Source organism: Ptychodera flava, chromosome 11, assembly GCF_041260155.1.
Source record: "Ptychodera flava strain L36383 chromosome 11, AS_Pfla_20210202, whole genome shotgun sequence".
Classification (NCBI taxonomy): domain Eukaryota; kingdom Metazoa; phylum Hemichordata; class Enteropneusta; family Ptychoderidae; genus Ptychodera; species Ptychodera flava.
In genome coordinates, this window is record NC_091938.1 from 28,052,146 (window position 1) to 28,078,740 (window position 26,595).

Sequence of the window (26,595 nt, forward strand, 5' to 3'; positions counted from 1 at the left end):
ACAGAGTGCTGTTATGGCAAAGTGAAAGGTGCTCATTTGTTTTCATGACTCTATTGGATATTCATGTTTTAATTAAAATAATAATATTGGCATCCCATGGGTGCACAATCGTGATAATGCAATGACCTGAAACGGTTGCTTTCTCAAATAGAAAAAAAAACGTTTTTCTGCCCACTTTTAAAGTAATTTGAATAAGACAAGCCTTTTTTGAGTATTTAATGTTCTAACATCTCTAAGTAAGAACAAGTCCATTTCTACAAAAAATATTCTCAGTATGAATTTCCAGCTGTTTATGGGCCAAGAAGTTTGAGAACTTCACCCAATTTTTTCATGTTTTCTGACAATACCTTTCGTTTAGCTAATTCTTTGTATGTTGCTTATGAATGCTCTGAAAGCTTAAAATATTTTGTTTGTCGAATGCTCTGAAAGCTTAAAATGAATTTTGTTTGTCGTATCCACATAAATACATGTACCACTTTGCAGTTAGAAGTAGCAAGTTTGATAATACATTCAACATGGGGTCTCCCAACAGGATAGTTTCTCGAGGGAATGTAAATCTACATTTCAATTGTTTACCCACGTGCTGGCCTCGCAAAACTGGACTATTTTCGCACAATTAGTGCCAGCTATAATAAAGTCTCATTTTTCAAACTACAAAATGTGCAGGTCACGGACAATACAGTGTAATTAAAACATGTAGTTTATATCAAAACAATAGTTTAATTGCCTGTCGTGACTTAAAATTGATTGAGTTCAGTCCCAAAGGAAATCACTGAATAAAATATTAGCATGAAACGATATAAAGGTTAAAATTTCAAATATATGTCGTCATTGTTCTCTTGTATTGACGTGTAGTACTTTACGATTATACTTCGCCAACGTTCTTTGTTCATTTTCGAATGATGGATGTTTATTATACGTGTTTACATCGATGATGAATAATTTATTTGTTTCCAGGGAATATCCTGCGTTTTCAAGCTGGGAAAATTTACTACATCGACCTCATTCTATTCGTTCCGTTGTAAAAATAACGTAAAGAAAATAAGACTAAGTATATGCATACTCTTAGAATTGGTAATATGAAAATATAGGTGGCACATTCAATATGGTGATTAGCTTTGCTTACTCCAATAACTAACTCGGCTAAATTTAAATCGTCAATACTCTTTGCTAGGTGTTGTAGTCGTGTTGTAAGCCGGATAGTGCACTGGTGTTTTACAGTCGTTCAGATGTTGAACGGCACGAGGGCCTGTGGTCCTCACTCGTGCCGTTCAATATCTGAATTAACGACCATTGCACTCCACTCGTGCGTTATCGTATAATGAAAACCTTAGAACATTAAGGTGTGTCGTGCGCCTGCGACAAATGTATTACATTTCAAGGTGAATTGGATTAAATTGGCAAACTTTTTTACTTGAAAACTTGATTTCTGCAAATCGGTCAATGTAAAACTTGCATTAGGACTGGATCAAACACAGTTATTCACTTGATATAAATGTTTGTTCCCCATTTGAAAGTGATATAAGTGTTTGTTTTCCATTTGAAAGTTGTGTAAAGCTAACCAATTTATCCAGAGATGAAACTGATAAAACTCTAGCCATTTAAAAGAGCAAGATGACGATGACGCTCATTATGCAAAGCGCCTTCCACCGAACAACATTTAGGTGAAGTTAGAAAAACTTAGGTTTGCGTTGATTTCGAGAAAAAATTTACCATGGCAAATATTGTTTGTCAACGATAGAGAAGAGCGTATACTTTTTGAATATGTCATTTTACAGCTATTTTTGCAATTGTGTTAGAAATATGGCCAAAAACGACGGTTCATGCTAACCTCTGTTAAAATAATACGGTGGATTCCACTCAGATGAATCGCTTACCCTTGGTAGTTGACCCTGGTAAAATGTAAAGCCAAATTCTGTCAATAATAGTGACCTTGAAATGAAAATAAGTGAAATGAGTGATATTAACATATAAAACATTTACTTCAAATAAAAATCGGACTATTTTTTAAAGAGATCGTTGAAGGGAGTCAAGGATGAAATTGTATGGCCAGGACTAGCCTGTCAGTATTCAATCTTTGGATAATTAATATGATAAGCAGAGTTCAAAACTTTTTCAATTGTCTTTCTGTTTACGTGAAAGACATCATAGACTGGCATTCTGTGTTCTGGCAACCAGTAATCTGTTTTTGCCTTGACCAAAACCTCTAGTATGTTTTTATTGCAATTTAGAGATTCGTCTTTGATAAGACTTGAAAGACTTTCGTGTTTTTCTAACCAGTGATTAAATGATTCGGCAACTGTACTGTCTGTCGTATTAACACATTCCGTGTGTACTTTAGAAGAAAATGTGTGTGATGAACATGCAAGTGTGAACACAAAGGCTGTTTTCAAAAATTTCACTAACAGATATACACTGAGAACGGCTGCACAATTGGTTGAGATTTGCTACAAATGTTGATCATACAATGATTGTCTACCATTGGAGACATAAAGGTGTGACAGATAAGTTAATTGCTAGTTAGCAAAGTGATGAACTTTCCTTCTTAGGGATAGATATGTAAATTTACTCGGTAAAAATTGACAAAAATGTAAATGTATGTTGATTTAAAATTATTGGAGGTTATTAAGCGTTCTTACTTTAGCCAATTCCTAATTTGCATATTTGGTTAACTTCCTAATTAGGGTTATATATTTTGATGGACTTGACCAAAGTTGACGAACCTTGCTACGTACACGAGAGATCATAAGATTCAAATTATTTAAAATCATTAAGCATTTTTATAGTTACCAACCACAAGTTACAATAATATGCTAAATATCTTAAACTTAATAATTTGTGCAATATCATGTCAATTTATATCCGACATTTAAGTTTTGTAGAGTCTTTGATAAAGCTTACACACTTGTATTGCATTTTTGATTATTTTCGTGGTTGATCATTCAATATTGATGTCAAGACAGCTTCAACTCCACGTTCAGGCATGAACGTACGTACATGAACGTCAATGGTGGTCGGGTCTAGGAATACGAATGTTTCCTCAGTATTAGCGACAAAACTACAACACATACAGTGAATAACAATTCCCCAAGTGGATGAACATTGCTGACTTCTACACTACACGAAACTACGATGAATTTTAACCTTGAATAAACATTATTTAATTTTGTGTCGGAACATCATGACAATAGTGTGCCTAACATTAGTTTAAATCTCTCGTTTCTAATGTGAAAATGAATGCGTGTGTAGGTTTATAGTGTGCTTGGCCTCTAGAAACTGAAAAATCCCCCGCTTACTTTAATACAGTTAGATTTGAATGTCTTCGTTTACCTCAGGTTGTATTAGCATATTCACCATAACGTATTTTATTGAAGATCATTTAAACGTAAAAATTGTAAGAATGCCTAACGCTAACACTTTCCTGAACGCCAACATTTCCCTAAACTATGCAAACAATCCGATTTTGAAGTTCATGTTGAAAAGTTATCGAGATGAGTGACCAGGAACGGACCGTGCGTTCTTTTGGTGAATGAATGTCCTCAGTCCTACAACGTTATTCTTATTGTATTGCTTAGGTCAAAGAGTTAGTGATAAATATTTTGAAGCTCATTATTGCCCGAAGGGTGATCGGGCCACTAAATATTTTACCAAGAATTTTCGTTATTTTTCTCTAACAGTAAGAACTATATGTGAGGATGAGATTACGACTAAAATGAATATGTCACCAGATTAATTTAGCAGCTAGAAGGATTTGAAATACAACCACTTTATCCCTATCGAATGACAGAAATTATGAAACTCCAGTAAGCGTTGTCCAACCCGATATATTTACTCTCAGTTCCTTTCTTGAACTGCCGCACTTGTTTTGTTTGCATGTGAACCACATTGAGTTTAAATGAAAGTTTTCGCCATTTTCCGCCGAAAACGTGCAAAAAGAATTTAAATTATCACTTCTCAGGCCTTCCAAAACAACAGTTAAAGCTGTTGCAAATTAAAATGTAATGACTACGCCTTATCGATACTTTGTAGAATTATTTAGATTTCCAATCACACAATTTGTTAATTTTCACATAAATTGTTGTTCAGATATTGCGCATTATATGCATCAAATAAAACTATGGGATCACCAGCCTATTTACAATGCTACATCGCTTAACATCACCCTCTGCCCATATGAGAAATAGGAAAAATCACAATTTGATGAGAACTATGTCCTTTTAAAATGATTTTGTTGGGATTTTTTAATACTTTGTAAATATATCAACATTCAAACATTTAAAACTTACAACTCAAAGATAATATTATGATCATTCAATTGCTAGAAGCTCTGACAATAAGTTGTATGAAGATAGGCTCTCATCAAAACCACGGTGTAATTTTCACAGTGAGCACGGTCCCGTACAGTGGACGCGCGCGTCGTAGAGTGCGCTTGCTATCGTTTGCAGCAATGATGACGTAGCAAGTGACTCGATCACCCTTAAAGCAGGTTTTGTCTGTCATAGTATTTCCCAGTCAATGTTGAAAGCATTGGCTGTTCAATTATTATGAATGTTAGAAAGTAGTTGACATTCCTGGAAAATATTGCGTTATATTTGATAGTGTTTTAGCAGGGTGACCACAGAGGAGAAATGGGCGCTTTACAGTGTACAAGAGGATGTCACTTGAGAACCAGTAGACAGCCACGGTCAATTATAAATATCTTAAAAATTCAAGTCAGTTTGATGTCTGGTTTACATATATATTTACGCAATGTAAATATTTAATGTACTCAGTGCAAGATTTCTCGATTTTGTATTATATGGCATTTGCATGGTCATACAGATTATGTTAAACTTTCGCTAAATAGTATTGCCTGAAGTATTGGACAGTCTCAACCATTGCATGATACGGAGCCATACTTTGTACTAGGTAATTCATAAACTTTTGTACATTTTAGTCTGACTAGCTTACTTACCAATAAATCTGTCAGTTATGAGTTCATCTGTCTGGAAGTGTCTTTATGTAAAGATCCTGACACCTGGACGCATGTTTCATCGGGAAAAGGAAGCTCTCTGGCAATTTTTTGTGTATTGAGCATATTTTGTAGCATATGGGGAAATACATTTAAATGCCAAGGAATCATGAAGTCTGTCGACAAGTGATTGTTTGTTATCGCAACGGAGCTGGAGTAGAGGGATGCTCTATCTATTCAATGATAAGAAGATAAAATCGACGTATTTAAGGTTCTTTCCCTTTTTGCCCCCTCCAAATGGTGACTTATTTTAATGTTGATGTTGAAAATACATAAAGGTCATGCTAAAATTTGTATCTCAATCACTTGCAAGCCAAATCCAAGACCGTGTTTAGTTATCGCCCAGATGAGCTTGGTATTGAGGAATCACGTGCACTGGCGATACATTTTGGGTCAGAGCAAAACGGGCGTGGCAGAGACGAGCTCACTAGCTTCACTATTCTCTCCGTCGGCCCTGTCAATATCGTTGGTTTTTGTGGAAGCATAATGGATGCATCGTAAGTCTTACTAAATCAGAGACAGGTAATTTCCAACTTAGTATTGCCGGTGTATTGCGGGCAGTCATTATTACAGAGAGCAAGTAGGGGAAATTTTGACAGTTACCATCAGAGAGGGCGTCTCCATGAATACAATATGTTATTGCATTAAATGACACTCTAACACCAAAAGGAGCCACCCAGTGTACTAAAAAGCCTTTGTATACTGATCTGTTCAGTGTCATTACGCATTCATCAAACGCAAATCACACAATCACACGCCAACTGTGATGAAAGAGACTTTCCTTTTCACACTGTTAACTTTATTACACGTCTATATAATCAATGCATAGTGTTGTAAAGCAATCAGATACTTAGAAAGGGAGCAAGACAAAGAAAGGCAACTTAAAATTATGTAATTTATCAAAATTCGGTAAAGAAATACTCTCCTATATCCTTCGTGCCGTTCTTTGCTAAGACTGTGATCGGAGATTCACGAATCGCCGAATTATTGATTTTGTTAATCCAAATATGGTAGTCTTGAATTGACAGCATTACAGTTTAAAGTGATTTTTAAATGTTCTTCTATACTCTGAACAGTTTATTACACACATTCAGTTCGAATATGACTAATAACAAGCAATTTTCAAAGTCCCCTAGCCTCTGTCTTACTGTCAATGACAAAATTGATGTTTAACATTGCAATATAAAATACATTCAATTACAAACAATATACACTCTAGTTTATTGATATTCATATATAATACTCTAAATTATTGTCTGTACTAACATTTGAGATGTACATTGGTATCCTCGAACAAGAAGATATACCGATTAATACGCATTGATAACACCTTACAGAAAAAAATATCAACAGAGTTATACGCTGATAAGCATACAGATCATATCCTGATGATGATAACGACTCTATAAATTTTAACAATGTTACTTTGCATCGACATCCAAAATTATCACAACTACGAATAATTGATGTTAAGCTGTTCAGACAAAACTCGGTGTTCAACAGCAAAGTTATTTACGTTATCAAACAAACACTTATCTAGTTGAAAATCGCAACATTTTAAAAACGACGCGGTGACGACGATTTTTTTCTTCGTTTTATAAAAATCAAATGAAGCATGTTTTTACACTTTTATAGATGACTTTATAGCTGTAGATTAATCAAGTGCATACAGATTAGCCTATGTCTTGTTTAACAACAATATTTGGTATATTCAAAAACATATCTCTAGTATTTTGTTTTTGGAATCCATAGTTTTAATTTAAATCCATAGTTTTAATACAAACATTTAGAATGATGGTTTTTATTAAGCGTACATGCTTTAATTTTTCAAATATTTCTACTCTGAGGTTTTTGTTTGTGAGCCACGTGAGAAGCCACCTAGAATATTGCAGTGCTATAAGGTCTCCATGGCAAGTAACATAAATTGATAAAATCGAACAAGTGCAGCAAAATTTTATTAAATTTTTATTCTTTAAATGAAATCTGCAATCTATTTCAGCAGAGTATTATTCTCTCAGTACCAGGTTTGAGCTTCCCCCACTGGTAAGGAGGCGTAAATTTTTAGATGGCATTTTGGTTTCAAACTGGTAAATGCACACTATAATTGCTCGTCCACTTTGTACAAAATACCTTTTAACGTATCGTGCAGAAAGCTGCGTATTTGCTACATTTTCCGCATCAGTGCCTCTAGAATTAATCTCAGGAAAAAATCTACATTTTAAGATGGTTAAATATTATCAATGGAATTTTATAAAATCATCCAAAAATTGATTTTTTTAGTTCTACTTCCACCTTTCGGCATGTGCTGCAGGGTGCATGTTTTTACTAGTTTTACTAGTTTTAACTATGTGTTAGTTATGATTATGATGTCACTTTTAATGTTTTTACTTATAGTTTTCTTTTTTATATGTTAGTTTTAATACATTTCCAAGGTGCCTGTAAATGGACATTTCTGCCCGTTGGTCTACCTAAATAAATAAATAAATAAAGAATACAGACGTCTTAATTCACAAGTTTGCTCTTAACGCAACATTTTCTGCTTTCATTTCTCCCAATCCCATCTGTCAGCAATGTAGTCATTCTAACACGCGCTCCATCAGCCGAGATATAAGGCTCCCAAAGTCCTTCATATCCTGTGCATACGGTATCTTCGTGTCCTTAACAATGAATTGCGATCGGCTCATGTCGGACAGGAAGGCACGGCAAATATTTCCCTAGATAAATGGCACAGACAATGAGAACGTTAGTAAATGCTGTGATACACTGTTGGGAAGTACAATGCCTTTCGTCTGCCCAAATCTCATCACCGGCATATTAAAATTTTATGTTGATAATTTCAACGTGTTTTTCTATTTAGATACTTGACTTTTACACGTGGGTTAGTATCATAAAATTGAAAGTGGACATAATGGGAGAAATTTGTCTAATGTAGTTGACTTTGATTCCGCACAATGGATGAAACGAGGACTTCTGCTACGCGGAGGACATCCACACACGATGTAAAAATTCTATAAACAAGAGTAATTTGAAAAAAAATATTTTCATGCTTAAAACGTGCACTTTACTGTCAGAACTAACCTGCGCATTGGTTGTTAGAACGATTGAATCTTCGGATACACGACCATGTACTATTTTGTATCTGTGAAGAAAGTCTAGGGACTTTGCTATGTCGGTAGCCATGACATGTACCTCTTTCACCGTTAGTGTACCCTGTTGAACTTTGATGTTCCTTTTCAACAACTCAACACGTTCGAGGGATGACGTCATGAGATCTTTTGGAACGAGAGGGGTCATCTGCATGGCTTTTTGAAGCGCGGATACTGAAACAACAATATTCAATGCGCAATTATATGCTGATGTGTAAAGTGTTGTGCTGATAAGTGCGAAGGTGAAACAACGAGCCTCTCAAGTGTAACTGAGATTTCTAAATGTTCATCATTAACGAGTCTAAAATTACTTTTTACATTATGAAGACACAAGTTCAGTGTGACCAAATGGATCAGGGTGATGTGAAATATTTTTAACTAAGAAAATAATAAGAGCGTTCTGTCTCACTGCAGTTTCTCTCTATATATCTCTATATATGCAATTTTTTTATCGAATTAGTCAAAAGGCGACGTAGTCGAATGCCACGTCAGCACTCTCCATCTATAAGGTAAAGGGATGCGTTCGGTAAACACCGACACTTCTGTTATTACTATAGTATTGCTTTCGTTTTAATTTACCAGTCTCCAGCCGATTTGAGATCTTCAAAGTTTCGGACTTCGTACGCATTTTAGATTGTTTTGGGGGCGTCTTCTTCACCTTAATGACAGATATGGTGTAGAGGATGGGGTTCATTGCAGAGTTAACAGGCAAGATGAAGACTGCTGTCCAAGCGTATACAGATCCCGGAATTGTGACTGTGTCAGTCAACGCCAGTATACCCATTACAGTGATCGGAACCCAGCAACAGAAGTCAGTCAGTACTATCAGTGTCATGCGTTTTGCAATCGTCGTTGCATTCTTTGTATTTCGAGTAGAATTAACACCAGCTGCTGTCGTTGAAAACTTTACGGAAATGTACATTGCAACATAGCATGCGAAAATCAAAACAAAGGAAAGAAAATTGGCGAACAGGAAAACTGTCACCGAAAATTCCCATCCGGGTGTGCGTTCATTGGTCAAATGTAGAGACAGACATACAGGGGAACGACCATAGTAATTATCACCAAAGTAGGGAATACCAACGAGTGGCAGAAAACTTAAAACCACTACAACGATCCAACCGACAACAATCATAAATACAGCTGTCTTGAGCTTGATACGAATGAACTTCATAGGAAACACGATTATTAGAAATCTATCGAGCGTGATTATTGTCAGCGTGTAGACAGACACTTCACTCGATAACGCAGCTAGAAAACCAGCAAATTTACAGAGTAAACTATTCTTCCAGGATGCGTCATAAGTGACGTAGACACCACGGTAATACATATCAGCTGATGCTATTATCAACATGTATATCCCCATCAAGAAGTCAGCGAGGGCCAAGTTCCAAATAAGAAAAGACGGCACTCTGTTCAAGTCATTCTCCTTAATTCGCCAAATGATAACAAAGATATTGCCAACAAAAGCTGATATTCCAAGGACCCAAATAGACCATCGTAAAACTTGATTGGCCATGAGATCTTCACAAGAGGAGAACGGATCAGCAAGTGGTGTGCACACATCTACATCCTGGTGTTTTCTGACCATACAGCAATATCGGTAAGCATCCGTATGTCTGAAAAGACGGTAAGACGAATGAAGTAAAACACTGGACGTCCACAGTTGTCATCTTTCAACAAAATGGATTGATGAAGCCGAAATTGTTAGAGTTAAGGTACCACCACTTGCAAGACAAAAGAGTTTACACGACGATATGCCCCTATATATGCAATCAATTAGGAAAAAGACGCACGTTTATGTCCTCGTTTTACCTGAATGTAAGTGTGGACCATAAATAAGTACTCACATTTCGTGTAACCCTTCAAGTGGTTCAAATACCGATGAACTTTCGACGTTAAAAATGTTGCTTGTGAGATTCCTGTGTTAAATTAAAAATAAGAGAATGGGCCGTTGTAAGACTTTGGTCTCTCTGCTTAGTTTCAGAAGACCTTTCTTATTAGCTTCGATGTCAGCGACTCGGAGCTTATCAAATAGACAGATTCTCTGTCGTCGTCCGTCCGTCCGTCCGTCCGCAAGCAAGTCATAGCTTTGCAATTTTAAAGCTCATTCGTTTCCTCTCAATCCACAAATTTTCAAATGGCGCCGGTGTGTGTTATTCATTTCGTGTAAAGGAATACAGCAGAGAGTCTCAAATGTTACTTTCACGACTGCAGCACCAAATCGATAAATGCCGTATTTATTAAATAAACATTGAGTATATAAACGTATAGACCTTTGAATCGAATAATTTCTGTTGATATCTGTTTGTCATTCTGTCGGCTTGTCTGTCTGTCTGTTTGTCTTAATGTATATAGATGTGAACTTAATGTGCTAATGTGGTTTACAACAGGTTCATTACATAGCACTATGCTTCACAAAACAATCATATATCTATCTGATCATTATAAGTTCCAGAGACCAGCTCTGGAACTGTTAGTTTTTGCTCACTTTCCTTTTTTCTTTCTTTCTTTCTTTCTTTCTTTCTTTCTCTCTTTCTCTCTCTCGTATTACTACCATAGAACATGCTATATAAAATTTCACCTTTATTACCCAGAATGCATTGCGACACGCTCATGACGTCATCGCTCAGCTCGGACGGGTTTTACGGGCATTTCTTGTTTGTTTATTTATTTATTTTTTTGCATTGCACAAATATCAAATTGAGTTCAGCTATTAATAATTCTAGCTTTCTTTCGCTTTGTTTTTTATTGCTTTTTGATTTTGATTTTTCTCTAAATACTCTCCGTACGTGGCGCTATAATGTTACGTTATACGCCTGGTTGAATGAGATTAACAATCGCGGCGGATACGAACGCTTCCCTCGCATAGAGAGACAAAAGTAGGCTTTGCGTAAGTTTACAAGCGCGGCTGGGCACATCGTGTACCTAGGCGAGGTGGGTGTGCTCGAAAACGAAGATCAATGCAAAATTTGGATTAAAAATCGGCTGTTTCGGCGGAGAAACTGCCCGCCTAAGGGGCCACTAGCGGTTTTTTCTATATCAGTCTGCAGGGCTGAGGTGGCAGGTCGTTTAACGCCTGTATACGTAACACACAGCCCTGCCATGCAGAGCTAGGCGTTCATAGTGAACTGTCTGTCACCGCACGGGCATGCGTTGGCTGCACGTAAAAGCAACTCAACTTTCCAAGATCAAACGGTCAGTATCTTGTGAAAACAGCGACATAGCAATGAAAATTGTTTTAGTCAGTGGTAAAAACTCTTAACAGATGAAACGTTAATAGCTTTTAATCAAATGAAAATACATGTGGCCTCGGTTTTCAAGTTCAACTGCCTAGGTCCGATGTCTCATCTCGTCTAATATACATTTCCGTGCGTTGTCGCCCCCGTATGTATCTGTTGCGTTTTTGCCGTACATGTAGGCATTTGTATTCTGTGTACTGTAATTCCCTGGACTGCCTTGCTTTTAGTTGTATTCTGTTGTTGTATCAGCCCTCACTATAAGTACGTGCTTTCATATTAAAATCCAAAGCACTCTTTCCTTCTGCACCAATCTTCTTCACACATTCTCTTTTCTTCCGCTGCTCTTGTCTCTGGAACTTCGCTTTTGCTTGCAAATGCTTTCTAGTATGTAGTAGGTTTCATAAACTTATGCAGAGTACTCTCGGAGTTAAATAACTAATAACAAAAAAATGAGTTGTTTGTGAACTTGACACTGCTCTATGCTTTATAGGACAAATAGTTATTTATCAGATCAACAACTGTAGCACCTTTCATGTTCTATCAAGAATTACAAACCAACACTAAATATGCAATATCTGTAGCTGGTTTCACCAAATTTGGTGCCATAATTTCAGAGCTATATCACAAATTTCAAAGTTCATTAAATATGAAAAATGCATCCTTAATAAATTTTACATTACTTTTTGCTGAACAATACTGTCGGATATCCGTCGGCTCAGTATCTGCAGCAACTTTTATCAAATTTGGTGCAATTATTTCGGAGCTATGTGACTAATTACCAAACTTCATGAAACATGCAAATGGGCTACTTATCAACTTTACATTGCTCAGTGCTTCACACGACGATTAGATATTTATTAGATCAATATATGTAGCAAGTTTCACCACATTCCGTGCCATAATTATATATATATATATATATATATATATATATATATATATATATATATATAATATATATATATAATATATATATATATATATATAGGTTCTGTCTATGGCCTCTCAGCTAGGCGACTGCTGATGCCGTATGTTGTGGGTTCGAATCCGATTGAAAACTAGCCGCATAGTTTATATATATATATATATATATATATATATATATATATATATATATCACAAAATTCAAAGTTCATACATATGCAATTGAACCCCCAATTAACTTGACACTGCTAAATGCTTCACACCACATTCAGATATGTCACAACTTATTGTCCAACAATCAATCTGGTTTTCGTAAGCTTCATTCCTGTCAAACAGCTCTTACTTACCTTACAAATTTATGGTATCAAGAAATTGACAAGGGCAACCTTATTGGGCTTTTGTTGATAGACTTCAGGAAAGCATTTGACCTTGTTAATCACAATATATTGCTGCGAAAACTGAAACTTTACGGGTGTTCCGACAAAACTCTTCATTTCCTTACATCATATTTAACAAATAGATCCCAGTCAGTTAGCTTCAATGGAACCTTGAGTGATGCTCTTCCAATTAATGTTGGAGTCCCTCAGGGCTCCATTCTAGGTCCTCTTTTCTTCCTGCTTTTTATTAATGATCTCCCCCTAGCTTTAGACAATTCAGAAATCAATATGTATGCTGACGACACAGCGGCACAGGCGGTTGGCCACAATATCCAAGAACTTGAAACTAAGCTCAATGGTGACATGGCATCCATTTTGAGCTGGTGTTGTAATAATAATGTGTATAAACATAGAAAAGACCAAGGTGATGGTCATTGGAACCTCCCAGAAAAAATCTAGAACAGACAAATGTATAAACGTTGTTTGTAATGACGAGCAGCTTGAATGTGTTAAGCAAGAAAACCTTTTAGGTCTGTCAATTGATGATACTTTGACCTGGGATAAACATGTCAGTAAAGTATGTGGTAAAGTTGCTTTTAAGCTTTTACAGTTAAAGCGTATACGATCATTCTTAACTAAGAAAGCAATGTTGACGTTTTATAATTGTTTCATTTTACCTCATTTTGATTATTGTTCGAACATATGGGGTCATTGTTCAACCACTCTTTTATCTCGTATAGAAAGACAACAGAAATCTGTTGCTAGAGTGATTTTAGATCAAGATTTTAATACTCCAAGTTATGTTTTATTTAAATCCTTAAGATGGTTGGACCAATTCGTGAAAGGGTTTCATACAATGAATCAGTTTTAATGTACAAAGTCCTGATAACCTTGCTCCTGATTATCTTAATGTTTTTAGAGGTGTAAAGCAGATCCACGGACGTAACACAAGGTCTGCAAACAGGGAAGATCTGTATATTCCAGGGCATAGAACCCAATTTTTCAAAAGACGTTTTATGTACAACGGGGTTAAAATATGGAATACTTTGCCTGGAGAGATCAAATCTAGCTCTTCACTTCTATCATTCAAAAAAAATTGCAAGTGCCATTTTTTTTAAGAAGATGGGTTAACTTACTGTTATGTAAATTTTAAATTTGTTTTTAGATTGTTTTACTTGTAGCGTTTTTACATTTTTTTCAGTATAAAGTGTTCTTCCTGACTTATTTTTTTTAATGTAAATATTGTAAATGTTGTTATACTCGACTTTGTGTGAGAAGAGCCTCAGGCTCAACAGTTTATCGAGTTTAAATAAAGTCTAATAATAATAATAATAATAATATCTGTCGGATCAGTATATGCAACAGATGTCATCAAATATGGTGCAGTTACTTCGAATTTATATGATTAATTATCAAACTTCATGAATACGCAAAGCTTTGAACACTCTGAGGTCGAAGCCAATTGTGATTAACTATTAGGTTGCCTCGTTCTGAACCCGGTCCATTTAAACTGCAATAAAACAAGTATTACTGTTCATTTAAGTGATACCTATACTGACAATATACAGACAGACACAAGTGTTGGGGTCAAGATCAACAATTTTATTCCAATTTTGACTGGCTATGAGCCAAAAGCCCCTAACACTAGTTGTATGCGTTAGCCTCCGGCGCCCTGGAAGTAGCGTCATCGTTATTACGGATTTATATAACTAATTTCCAAACTTCATGAAATATGCAAAGGAGCTGTTTCTTAAGATGACACTGCTGAATGCTTCTCAGTACAATTCTATATCTTTCAGTTTGATATTTTAGCAGGCATCATAAAATTTAGTGTAGGACGTTCGGAGATGTACCACTAATTACAAATGTTTATTAAATAGGCAAATGAGCAGATAATTGACATGACTCTCACTGAATCATCAAAATGTTGTGAGATTGTCATCATTTGAAAGTTTCATGAAATTTTGTGAAGTATTTTTTGATATATAGTTATTAATGTCATTAGTGTCTCCATAGGAAACAATTCATGAAAAAAAATGATATGTCATAACTTCATTAATATGCAAGTCACACTAACCAAAAACTAATCAGTTCTTACAGTTAGCATACATTACCTGCCTACCAAATCTGACATGAATCCGTTCAAGCGTTTTTGAGTCATCGTGTAGACAGACAGACAGACAGACAGACAGACAGACAGAAACGGACACACGGACAGACCAATAAACATCGCTATGACATTAGCTAACGTGTGTGAACACGTGAATTAAAAATAAATAATTATTATATAAACATATGGACCTATGAATCGAATAGTGTCTGTTTGTCCCTACCTGTCATCCTGTCGGCTTGTCTGTCTGTATGCCTCTCTGTATGTCTGAATGTATGTGTCTGAATGTATGTATGTATGTATGTATGTATGTATGTATGTATGTATGTATGTATGTATGTATGTATGTATGTATGTATGTATGTATGTATGTATTACATTGATTTTAACTCTTACAAGAATTTGACATTTCGAAGGTCTTGAAAAGCACCAATCTCCAAGAACACGATGTCGTTTCCTGATAGTAATCTAAGAAAGAACAAATGTATGAATGTTTATAGCAATTGAAACCTCTGGCCGATGTTGAAAAATAATTATTACCTTGGAATGACTCTATTCGTTAGCCAAGGATGAAAGGAAATGTTCTCAACAGTGGAAATATCATTTGTTTGTATTGTATTGTTTTGTAATGTGACTGGCATTGTTTTACGGATTATCCGGTTAATGAAACAAACGTTCTGCATTAATAAACTCGTAATATTTCATTTCGCAGTAGTCTACATATCAAGACAACACACTCATTCGTCATATCCAGGAAGTCTAGAAGATTACATTTTACATTGACATGTGTAAAACATTCAAGCATATATGTTCTTTTATATTTAGCACAATTGGAGTCTGTCATGATATCGAAGCAATCGATAATTTGCTTCAGTATTATAAGAGGAAATGCGATTATGTAATGCCTTCTGACTGCAGCAATAGCCGTCTCCCATCAAATAGCTTCAGTGACAGCGAGGATATAATTTCAAAAATTTAATTGCTGCATACATTGTCACAGGCAGAATTATGACGATGAGCTGTACTTCCAGCTCAGTGTTTGATTAAATATTCTATTGGAAAAAATTATTACGTACGGGCCCTCCACTTTCCGCTTTACGTTTATGGGGCAGCTAAACCAACATCAATGTCGTAAATGTAAGTATTCACTTAACAAGCGACGTCTTTTTCAAACGTCTTTTATTATTCAAAAAGAATCCACAAAGGGCCTTCGGATTTTACCAACGCTTTCAAATATATATTTTTTCTGGTATGATGGTTTTCTACTACTGTTATCATAAACTATTATTTACCGTGTTCTCAGTATTATGATTTGCAGTCATATTGCATAAGACGGACAGGCTGAAAAGGTATATGGTTAATGTTTGTTTATATATCTAAGTTACTGAAGCATTTATGAAGTACAAAGTGACTTAACAAAAAAAATTACTGACAGTTCGATAAGATTGTGCAATCCATAGAAAGTGTTTTCAGATAAACCTCGAATGTCGTTTTCTTCAAGATTTCTGGAAGAGAAAGCAGCACAGATGTCAGGAGCGAGAAAAAATTTATAAATGTTGGTTTTTCGTAACATTTTACAGACAACGTGGATCATAATGTTGAGAGTAATAATAATTTTCTATATTATCAGTGTTAAACTGATAGTGTAAAAAGGTAGCAGAAAAAAGTAATCATTTGTATAATATTTTGTTTCCCGTATTCCGGAGAAACTTCCAAAGAGAGAGAGGTTGGATACTTACAGCAAGTATAAATTTGCAAGAAAGAGAAACTGCTTGGGTCGAATCCGAGTAATTGAATTACGCGACAAGTCTCTGAAATGAAGAAACATTACAAATTATATGTAATATTTGATTGCGCTTTTGATTGTGTGTTTCTAAATGCGCATAAAGAGATGTGGTATATTATTATAATATACATACATACATACATACATACATACATACATACATACATATATATATATATATATATATATATATATATATATATATATATATTATATATATATATATATATATATATATATTTGTGTTTGTGCTTTTTCATGTATGTGCCACACATAATTAAACAGATGCATACAAACCATTGACACTACAACTTAGCAATGAGTTCAGCAGTTACTGCGTATAGTTTAAGAACAAACACAGGAGTGCAACATCACATGACTTATTCCTTTCAATATAATCTTGAAAAACCAACATCGACTACTTCGACTTCTTCGTGACGTCCAAAAGTAACATAGCCTGCATACAATATTCTCAGATAACCACAAACATAAGGTTCATTTACATGGAGAACGAGGCTTTCATAATGGCATGAAAGAACTGTATAAAATGCTAGGATGAGTCGAACTGCCCGTTGAAAGGGAACTGTCAATCTAGAGGTTGTCTTAACAAGTTCATTGTCTCTACAGCGGTCGATATTTTTCAGATGCCTGACTGGTAACACTTTCAAGACACTCTGTGCTTATCACATGCAATGCAGACTCTATTTGGACTGGTGTAGGTAGACTGATATTTAAGAAATGACAAATGGAAGGATAGATGAATTAATTTTCAAGCTAGATATGTTATCGCTGTTTAGTTAGTTTCGTATTTGTACTTACAGTTCCGCAAGTAATCGAAACTCTTCGAAGTCTTCATCCTCAAGCTTCAAGGTATTGCCGGAAAGAATTCTGTTTATAGGGGAAAGTCAGTTGAGGCGCACATTAACGATCTGATGTCATCAATGTTTTTTTAGACTCTAAATGTGTATTGTCGTCATACAGAAAGAACAAAAATAATTTCCTTACGTATTCAAGTTATCGTGATCAGGTTTTACGCGCATCTTTGACACCTAACATCATCATATTTATAATCATTATTGACACATGACGTTGCTATTTTAGAGTCTGAAAATCAATTGATTCATAAGTCTGCCGACAGTACTTACAGTTTCTTGGCTTTGTTACTGGCAGAGTATGGCAGGACACTCATGTTCGTGTTGGCACAGTCTTTAGCAGAACCGTGGCACACACAATTGTCGGGGCAAGTATCACCTGAAATGAATATAGTAAATGAAAATGTTATGACTATAACGTTAAAGTCTCAGCTGATTTCTGTAATTGGTAACACCATGTATAATGAGTTCTTTGAAATATGTAAAACTAAGTGAATTCATGGTGGATGATATCGAGTTGTGTAAAACACCAGCTTCCACAATGCCACCTTAAAGCCTACGCTAGACTTTCTCCGACAAGATCACAAAAACCATCAATTATAGGCAACCTCCATGTAAAAAGATTGACATTTCTTACCACACAATAGCTCATCATCTCCATACAAACAGTGTTTTATTCCATCGCATCTTTCAGATAGAGGTATGCAGTTTTTCATTCGGTGGCATTGATAACGTCCAGAACAGTTATACGTGTCTGTGTTTATAAAATAGAAGGACATGCTCTATAGATCATAATGTAATTCAAATACGCTGTGTAAAATAGTCTGCAATCATTTTAGATGTTAATTGCATTGTAACAGCCCCTAATGTTCCTCAGGAATTGCACCATTGAAGCTGTTATATAAGGTTATGAACATAGCTTTACTGATCGAAATAATTTAAGCTCGGTTCATAATAAATCACTTCTCATTCAAAAATGAATGAATGAATGCATGAATCATTGAATGAACGAAATGTAGGGTGTATATCATATATTGCGCCATATACCCGTACACCCGTTTAAATATAAGGTAATGTTTTCGAAAACCAAATGGAATCAAGGCCGTCTTCACGTCTTCATAATGTCACTCGTGTAAAATTAATATCGATCATTGTTGTAAAACGGAGAAGAAAAACCTGCACGTTTTATCATTAATATTTTTATTGTTTGATGCCATTACTGTATACACGTCATATTTAGTGTATTGGTCATAGTAACTACTAAAATGGTTCACGTAGTTCTTTCTATGCTGAATGATTGAAACACATGTTGGCTTATCAAGCGATGCATTGTCGTTTTTACACTTCACTTTCATTATATATTAACGGGTAGATGGCCTTATTCACTAAGCATTTAAATAGATAGTACATTATTAATAAACAAACGGATGATTAAATCATATATATTAGAACCAGATTGGAACTAGTTTTGGATGGATATAATATTATATAAATGACTCTTAAAGAAACTATTTGGATATTATTTTGCTTACCACCTTCAAAATTGTATTCACCTTATGCGATCTTGTAAAATCGTTAGAATAGGAATCAAGGCATGACAGTATCTGATGAATTATTATTCAAAGCCAATAAAAAATGTATTTAATTCGATGAGAGAACGTGAACTTGTCTACATTTTCTTGGTCACTGAAAAACTAGTATTAATGTTCATTTGTTATTTTGCCTCAAGCAAAATGAAAATTTCCATTGATTCATTCAGTCAGTCTGGGATTTATGCGTTTAGTAAGCCTCAAACTAAGAAAACGTTAGAGACATTCCAGGAATGGTTAGATTAAATGTCATCTACTACAGAGGTTTTATGCATTTTGTTTCGTTCATACACCCTGTTTATTGTCGTCTGTCTGTCGTTGAGAAATATTTCCGTTTTTACACTATTCTATTTTTTAAAAATTGAATCGAGGTTATTCGTTTTTATTACACTTTCCTTATAAATAATATCACCGTATTATCATAATCTTCTTACAATCGTGTTTAAGAAAATATTAAAGAAATAATGCGTCATTGAATCCATTAATTCTGATGAAATAGTATCAAAATGCAGAGTAAGCTTAATTTAACTTTGTGCACATTTTGGAATAGCTCTCTTGACCTTTCACTATTGCAGCAGCAGAGTAAAAGCTCTGGCAACAATATATATAAACTTTACTGCATTTGTTTCTCAAAATTTGTTAGACGATAAAAAGTACGCCAAAATGCCATTACTGTTGTGTTATTTCAGCACTGCACAAATATCAGTACACTGACCTTTAAAGTGTTCTCCGTCCTGCAATGTTACTGCCGTAATCATAAACCAGAAACGATTTTGTCCATGCAATAAAATACGTTGTAAGATACGCTTACCACAATTGCGCTCATCCATGCCATAGGGACAGTCGAAAATACCATCGCACCGTCGATGTAATGGAATGCAGTAACTGTCAGGACACTTAAACATGGTTGTTGGACAGCTGAAGAACTCTGGAAAATATGATGTTAATATTTCCATTATACATAATCATACATCGTAAAATATCCTTGGATTCGAGCAGAGGTATCCTAACTGAAAAAAATTCCCGAAGAACATATGATTTGAAAATATCAGATATTGCAAATTTTCATTGAATCATAAAATTATTACTAACTTACCACAATGCCTGAGATGAGTGACATCCCGACATCCACGCTGGTACCCATACTTATCGAAATCATAGACACATACCCATCTTCTGTCTATACAATGTCCATTGTTGCATTTGAAACCATTTGGACCACAAGGTCCATATGGCAGCCGCGTATGGGATTCAACGTCATTTGTGCTATTGTGATTGAAACAATTAACCTCATCTTCGTTTTCGCTACCAGCACAGTCCTTCTGTCCATCACATTTTGCTTGGTTAGGAATGCAGTCAAGATAATAACATAAGAATCCTGTACATACGTCTGAAATTGTCAAGAAATACCATTAATATTACATTTCTGATGACTTCAATGCACACGCGCAAAGACCCACTCGGAGAAACAGACACAGACAGATGATAAACTAAACACCGATAACCTGTTTAAGATACAAGTGTGAGTTATGACCGACCGTATATCAGTGAGAGTGTTGAAACAAACATCAGCAAGATATTCCTCCGACTACTTGTTCACCACTCCAAAAGTTGATCTATACTATACATGATCTTCAATAGAAACACAATTGACGTGAGCCAGGGTTGCACTTACAATGCTTCTGTATAATATTATGAGAGTAATCGCGGAAACAAACATGCAGAACGCCTTTCTGTTTGTCATTGTCGGGATAAGTACAAGTGCCCGTTAAAAGGTAACTGTAAAGCCAAGAGTGTCGTTTACAAGGTCAACATCTCAACAGGGGTCATTAAAAGAGAATATTCACGTATATTGGCCTCACAGAATTAACCTTCGAACCACGTTTCGTTAATCACATGCAATCGTGCTGTAACCAAAAGTACCTAATTATCAAAATTCATTTAGTCTCTCAAGAACAGGGACCAGGACTTTGATGTATCATGGTCAATACCAATGCCAATCTCAAAGCACTAATTCATGTTTAACCATTTAACCTGTGGCGGTACACAATGCAGAGCTATATTAAGTTACTGTCCATTTTTACGAACGATAAGAACTCTCTGGAAAACTCTAGCAAGAACAATCGTCTATTTCGAAAACATGACATTTACCACACAGTACTTCATCAGAGCCATCGATGCAATCCACAATCAGGTCGCATTTTTTCGAGATATGTACACACTGTCCGTTATTGCACACAAACTGGTCTTCTGTACAGTTTCGATACACTATAAGTTGATGAAAATTGAATTGTGATAGGTGATTAGCAAGTACATAGCTCTGTAGAATCATGTGACTTTTATTGCAAGTCATAGAAATACGGATCTCGATAATAAAATGGGTAAACATCTATCTTTTCGTACTGTAATTAGTTTTGACTGTGTCAGCTTCTATTTTGCATGAGTAGATGACCACAGAATTGTTAACACGTTATGTAGATATGTTTTTTCAATTTGGAAACAAACATCACAGCATTTTATCCAACTACTCTACTACTGCTTATTATTATCTTGATTTATTGTATTGAGAGAAGATACAAGCAAGTAACGCGCAATAAGGAATTGATTGGTTAAGATGTCATATGGTAATGGTGGTAATTATCCGCAGGAATATAATATACTTATTTCGTGGGCTATAATAATTATCAAATTGTACACAGCTCTTATAATTGGAAATTCTATACAGACCACATTTCTCCTCATCACTGTTGTCGCCACATTGATCGACGAAATCGCAATAAAAAGAAATTGGAATGCATTGTCCATTGCCGCATTGGAAACTATCACTTGTGCACGGTCCTTTCATATCTGTAATTAATGATAGCTTACTGTTAGACAAATAGTGTAAACTTAAATAAAACACGCCATATTTTAGGAACAAATGATCACCGAAACTCGGATATAGCACGAAAATAAATTCTAGCTTAGCTCAGTTAATGAATATCAGACAGGTATTCGGAACACACTATTCAGGCATGCCTTCTGAATTAAACATAAAATGATGCTCATGTAAATCTACACATTATTGAATAACATAACAGTTTATGACTCAATGTAGTTGTCGCCCACAATAGTATGTAGCAAATGCTGCAAATGATAAGATTAACTTACCACAAGCTATCTCATCAGAGCTATCTCCACAGTCATCTACTCCATCACATCTATATATATCATGTATACAGTTGTTGTTTCCGCATTGGTAATTGCTGCCACTACAAATCTCAGGCTGATCACCTAAAAAGTGTTTAGATAGTGTTTTGCGGTTTTGTAGTCTCTGAGTGAACTTGTTAAATTGAGAAAATTGAAAGCGAAATATGCATGGAATTGCATCAGTGACGTCAAACTTGACAACGTTTTAAAAGTAAACTACAAGGACAATCACCTAATTCGCACAATCATATTTGTTCATCCCAACGCTGCATATATTGTTTTGCGCTTGAAAAATGATTTTCTTGGATTTGAACACATATCCTATCCAAATTCAGTTCTAATACCCCACCAATCAATTAAGCAAAAGATCAAAATAAGTTAAAGCTCGTTAACGTGCGCTCTCTTTTAGATTTTTGATTTACTCTGGGTGTTCTCAATAAAGAGATAATTTACGGATTTCAATATTTGTTACCCCGACTTAGAGAGAAGATAAACCAAATCTCCATTTTTGATCAATTGCTAAATTAGAACGCTGATTTTTATAGCTTTTCTTGTTGAAGGATTTTTATCTGCTTGTATATCGGGTTACGTTGAGATGGTAAGATTAACATTGCCGTGTAATTTATTACCTGAAGCTTCTTTTACGCACATGACATTGGTGATGTAATGATGTTCACAGTTAATCAGCCCTACGGACCAATCGAACAAGCTGATAACAAGACATGTGGTAGAGGTATTCTGGGATCCTTTTATGTTCTCTGCATATTCGTCAAAGAAGCAGGCTGTTGAATTTCCTTCTACGTTGTTCCCACAATCGTCAACGATCATATTTTCGTCGTCGGCACTTAATATAGCTGCTTTCCCGACCAGAATATATCCTGATGCGTGATTGAACCAAATATAACGCAGGTAATATTTCACTGTTGTAAGTTCTTGAAATGAGATACTCGTGAAGCCAAACTCTGAATGTTCACACAAGGCTGGCTTTGATAACATGGCTTGAGGCTTGAAACAGGTTTTTTCGTAACGTCCCCATGAGTCGTCTGCACAGTCTGCAAGAATGATAAAAACGTCTTTAAGGAAAACGATATAAATTACTCGCTTTAAAAGTCAAGTTGCTACGTTTTTCATCTTACCGATTTCGTAATTCTTAAGTCTTGCTGATGTTCAAACAAAGAAACAGTATTTCGGCCATAAGATGTATCCTGATGGGACAATGTTGTTACATCTGTATGAGAGATTTACATGCGTTTGAATGCTATCAAGGCTGAATCGTTTCATCAAAATATTCTCAGTACAGAAAACCGTCCTGTTCATCATTGCCCAAAGTATACGTTTGAGTAGGTGAAATAGCGATGCACGTATGATAATTTAATCATACATTTTAATCGGAATGATGACATTACGTTTGTTCTCACCGATACGTCTACAATTGACGCATTCGACGTAGCATAAGCCTCTCCTCGCGCATTGCTGTTAGACCCATCATGTTTCTTGCTTGCAACATGCTATGATGAATGATCGATGTCATGGATGTCACTTGATTTCCCAACTCAAATCCTTCGCCTGATTTCACAGATTTTAATACTTTGACTGCGGTGTTTAAGTAGGGCTTCAAATTGTAAGGGTCGGAGGCCTCGAGGATACGAATAAGGGTATGTCGGGTAATCGGAATGACAAGACGTTTTGTCACTGGCCCTAATCGATGAGTGCATTTTAATAATGAGATGTTAAAGGAGTTGTACGTCACCTTCATAATACGCTCTTGAAAAAACATGGTTGAGAATGATCTTTTCAAGAAATAATATTTCCTGAACAGAGAATATAGTCATTGTATAAATACCTACTGAGAAATTCAATACAATTCATATTACAACGCACTTCAATATCTTACAGGACATGTAGATGTTACTGAAATTTCCGCATCCTGGTGTCTATTAAGAATTAAATTGTAAACGGCATTATTTTCGATGGCATGCGGCTATGCAGAAGACATTGCATAACGCCCGTAATTATAGTACGCCAAAATTATCTTTTTCTATTGAAAAAGATTATTAAACTAAAACATATCATATAATGGCGCTTTAGCATATTCACTATGCATTTGAAAGACTGGTGCCTTTTGGTAGTATCTGGTATTGGTGTACTCATTATAGGCTATCGATTATAGTCCTCGTCATACTCACCAAACATCGATATGCCAGAGTATTGGTCGATTTCATCTGCAATACCGTCAAGTACAGCCTCTCGCTTGCATATATATTGGTTCATTGTATTTGATACACAGGAAATATCATGCCAGTGGTCGGTGAGATGAAAATCAGACAATTCGATTTTTGTACACTGTTCAAACCTGGCACCATCTGGCTGATTGTGCTCAGAGTCAGTACGCGCTCTCTCCCTAGAAGGAAACATATGTATATACAATTAAAGAGGAAAACTTGCCTTTGGATGAATTGAACTTATCCAAACGAAATATATTATTGACATTCAAACACGTACAATGGTCTTCTAATAACAAGAATAGACGTCGCAGAGAAATATTTTGTCAACAAAGCAATGGACCTCAAATGCGTGTAAATAGCATCGGACATTTCTTATTTCGATATACAAACTAAGTTGTTATAATTATTTTCAGTGTCAGTTTCAGTTTTTGAAAATGAAACCATAAAAGTTTGAATTTTCGATTGGATTCGAACTCACAATGTACGGCACCTAGTAAGTTAAACCTAGCGAAGTCATCAGAGTCAAGACCTCTCGGACAAATCCCAACGCTTAAATAAAGACTGACGCAATGATCTAGCTAAGTTGTTTATGTTTATTGACTTAGACCACTCCACACTGTTGCACATACTAGCTATCACAATTCGCACAAATCTTTATCAAAGCAATGAATACATCGCTTATCTAGGCGAAAGACAGCCTAAGGGCAATTTATGTAAACCAGCTGGGCTATCAATCCAGGATAGAAAAGTCAGTAAATGTTTTGATGGGATTCGAACTCACAACGTATGGCACCTATTCACCAAGCGAGGACATCACAGTCAAAACCGCTAGGCCAAATCATCACCTTTAAAAAACAGAAGTTAATGACCGAGCTAGGTTTTTACAAATATTCTGACTGCTATACCTCCACACGCTGTAGAGTCCATAAAGCACTTGCATGAAATGAGAATTATTATTCCTGCATGTGCAAACCTAATATCAGAAACGCATATCCGCACTCGTTGTAAAATACATGTAAAACTTTCTAGGTTACTGTGTGTTTTGAAATCATTGTATTCTATTTGGCTGTATTTCGTTTTATATGGGAATTCTAGCCTAACAAAGGCAATACTGAGACATTAGAAAATAAGTCTCGTAGGGAAAAAATATAACAAAACACCGCGGCCGAAGAAACATACCAGTCCGCATAGCTCATAGGATTGCCATCAGTCCATCGATACCGTCCCTGGACAGTTTCTGCTGTCAGACCTTGATAAAACACAGCGATAGAATGATATTTAGACAGTGCAGTGACAGTACTTGTTCCAGAGCAAATGGGGAAAGGTGACTTAGCATATTATTATAAATGGATAGAATCAGACACTGAAAATCACCAATTTGATCGCACACTAATCGAACGATACTGGCAAACAGGATACTCTGTCATCTGTTTTTGGACAGACTCAATACTGAAAAAATGTAACATTCAGCGAGACAACCAATCAGTTTTCAGTCGAACCTAACTTATTTAGTTGTAGTTTTTGAAGTGACCTAAATTAAAGTAGATATATTTCTATTCAATCATTATATTACGTCACATGATGGTTTTTTCTCTGAGACATCTTTTCGAACAATAACCCTCATTGACGGTTAGTATAGTCAAAGGTTGGTTACAATCTATAGCGTGTGATTGAAAAGCAGCGAGGATACTTCTACGTCAACCGAGTGTTTACCTGACTTAGAAGTAGGTTATTGATAACATAGTATATTGATGTCATTTCGATTTGTTTAGTCTTCAACGATTTTACCATTTCAAACTTTCATGTAATTCATTGGCAAATACTCACCTATATATGTTGAGGTGTCACCATACCACCAATCATTGATCAGCGAGTACATAATAAATTTTGATTCGTCCTCATTCAAGATACTGACAAGATGAGCGCCTTCTCCGATACATGCCTTCTCAGCTTGTCTCCATGAAAGTCTTGTATCTTGCCGATGGAATTTATAACATTCCTTTCCATACTGTTTCCAACTTTCTTGACATTTATACACTGTTATATATATATATATATATATATATATATATATATATATATATATATATATATATATATATATATATTGTATACATTTTGTAT

At 35.5% G+C, this 26,595-nt stretch overlaps 1 protein-coding gene across 1 annotated transcript; it reads right to left on the reverse strand.

Moving 5' to 3' along the window:
* Nucleotides 1–5,797: 5,797 nt before the first annotated feature.
* Nucleotides 5,798–26,502, reverse strand: LOC139144001 (G-protein coupled receptor GRL101-like). The gene is made up of 19 exons (XM_070714639.1): nt 26,299–26,502; nt 25,651–25,720; nt 24,433–24,647; nt 22,876–23,298; nt 22,208–22,330; nt 21,785–21,904; nt 21,209–21,325; nt 20,154–20,447; nt 19,869–19,985; nt 18,106–18,222; nt 17,742–17,847; nt 17,416–17,484; nt 16,550–16,621; nt 16,244–16,315; nt 15,207–15,278; nt 10,008–10,079; nt 8,737–9,776; nt 8,090–8,331; nt 5,798–7,725 (listed from the first exon to the last, which is right to left on the reverse strand). The coding sequence occupies exons 1-19, from the start codon at nt 26,348–26,350 to the stop codon at nt 7,588–7,590; spliced, it is 3,531 nt and encodes a 1,176-aa protein (XP_070570740.1). The 5' UTR covers nt 26,351–26,502; the 3' UTR covers nt 5,798–7,587.
* Nucleotides 26,503–26,595: the final 93 nt, after the last annotated feature.

What these genes read in the sequence shown, in the direction of transcription:
- LOC139144001 (XM_070714639.1), bottom strand. Translation starts at nt 26,350, where the DNA reads ATGTACTCGCTGATCAATGATTGGTGGTATGGTGACACCTCAACATAT. An exon ending in GTGCGTAAAAGAAGCTTCAG is followed by an intron (nt 22,331 to 22,875) that starts GTAATAAATTAC and finishes AACACTTTTTAG; the next exon opens with GTGATCAGCCTGAGATTTGT. An exon ending in CTCAAATCGGCTGGAGACTG is followed by an intron (nt 8,332 to 8,736) that starts GTAAATTAAAAC and finishes TTGTTGTTTCAG; the next exon opens with TATCCGCGCTTCAAAAAGCC.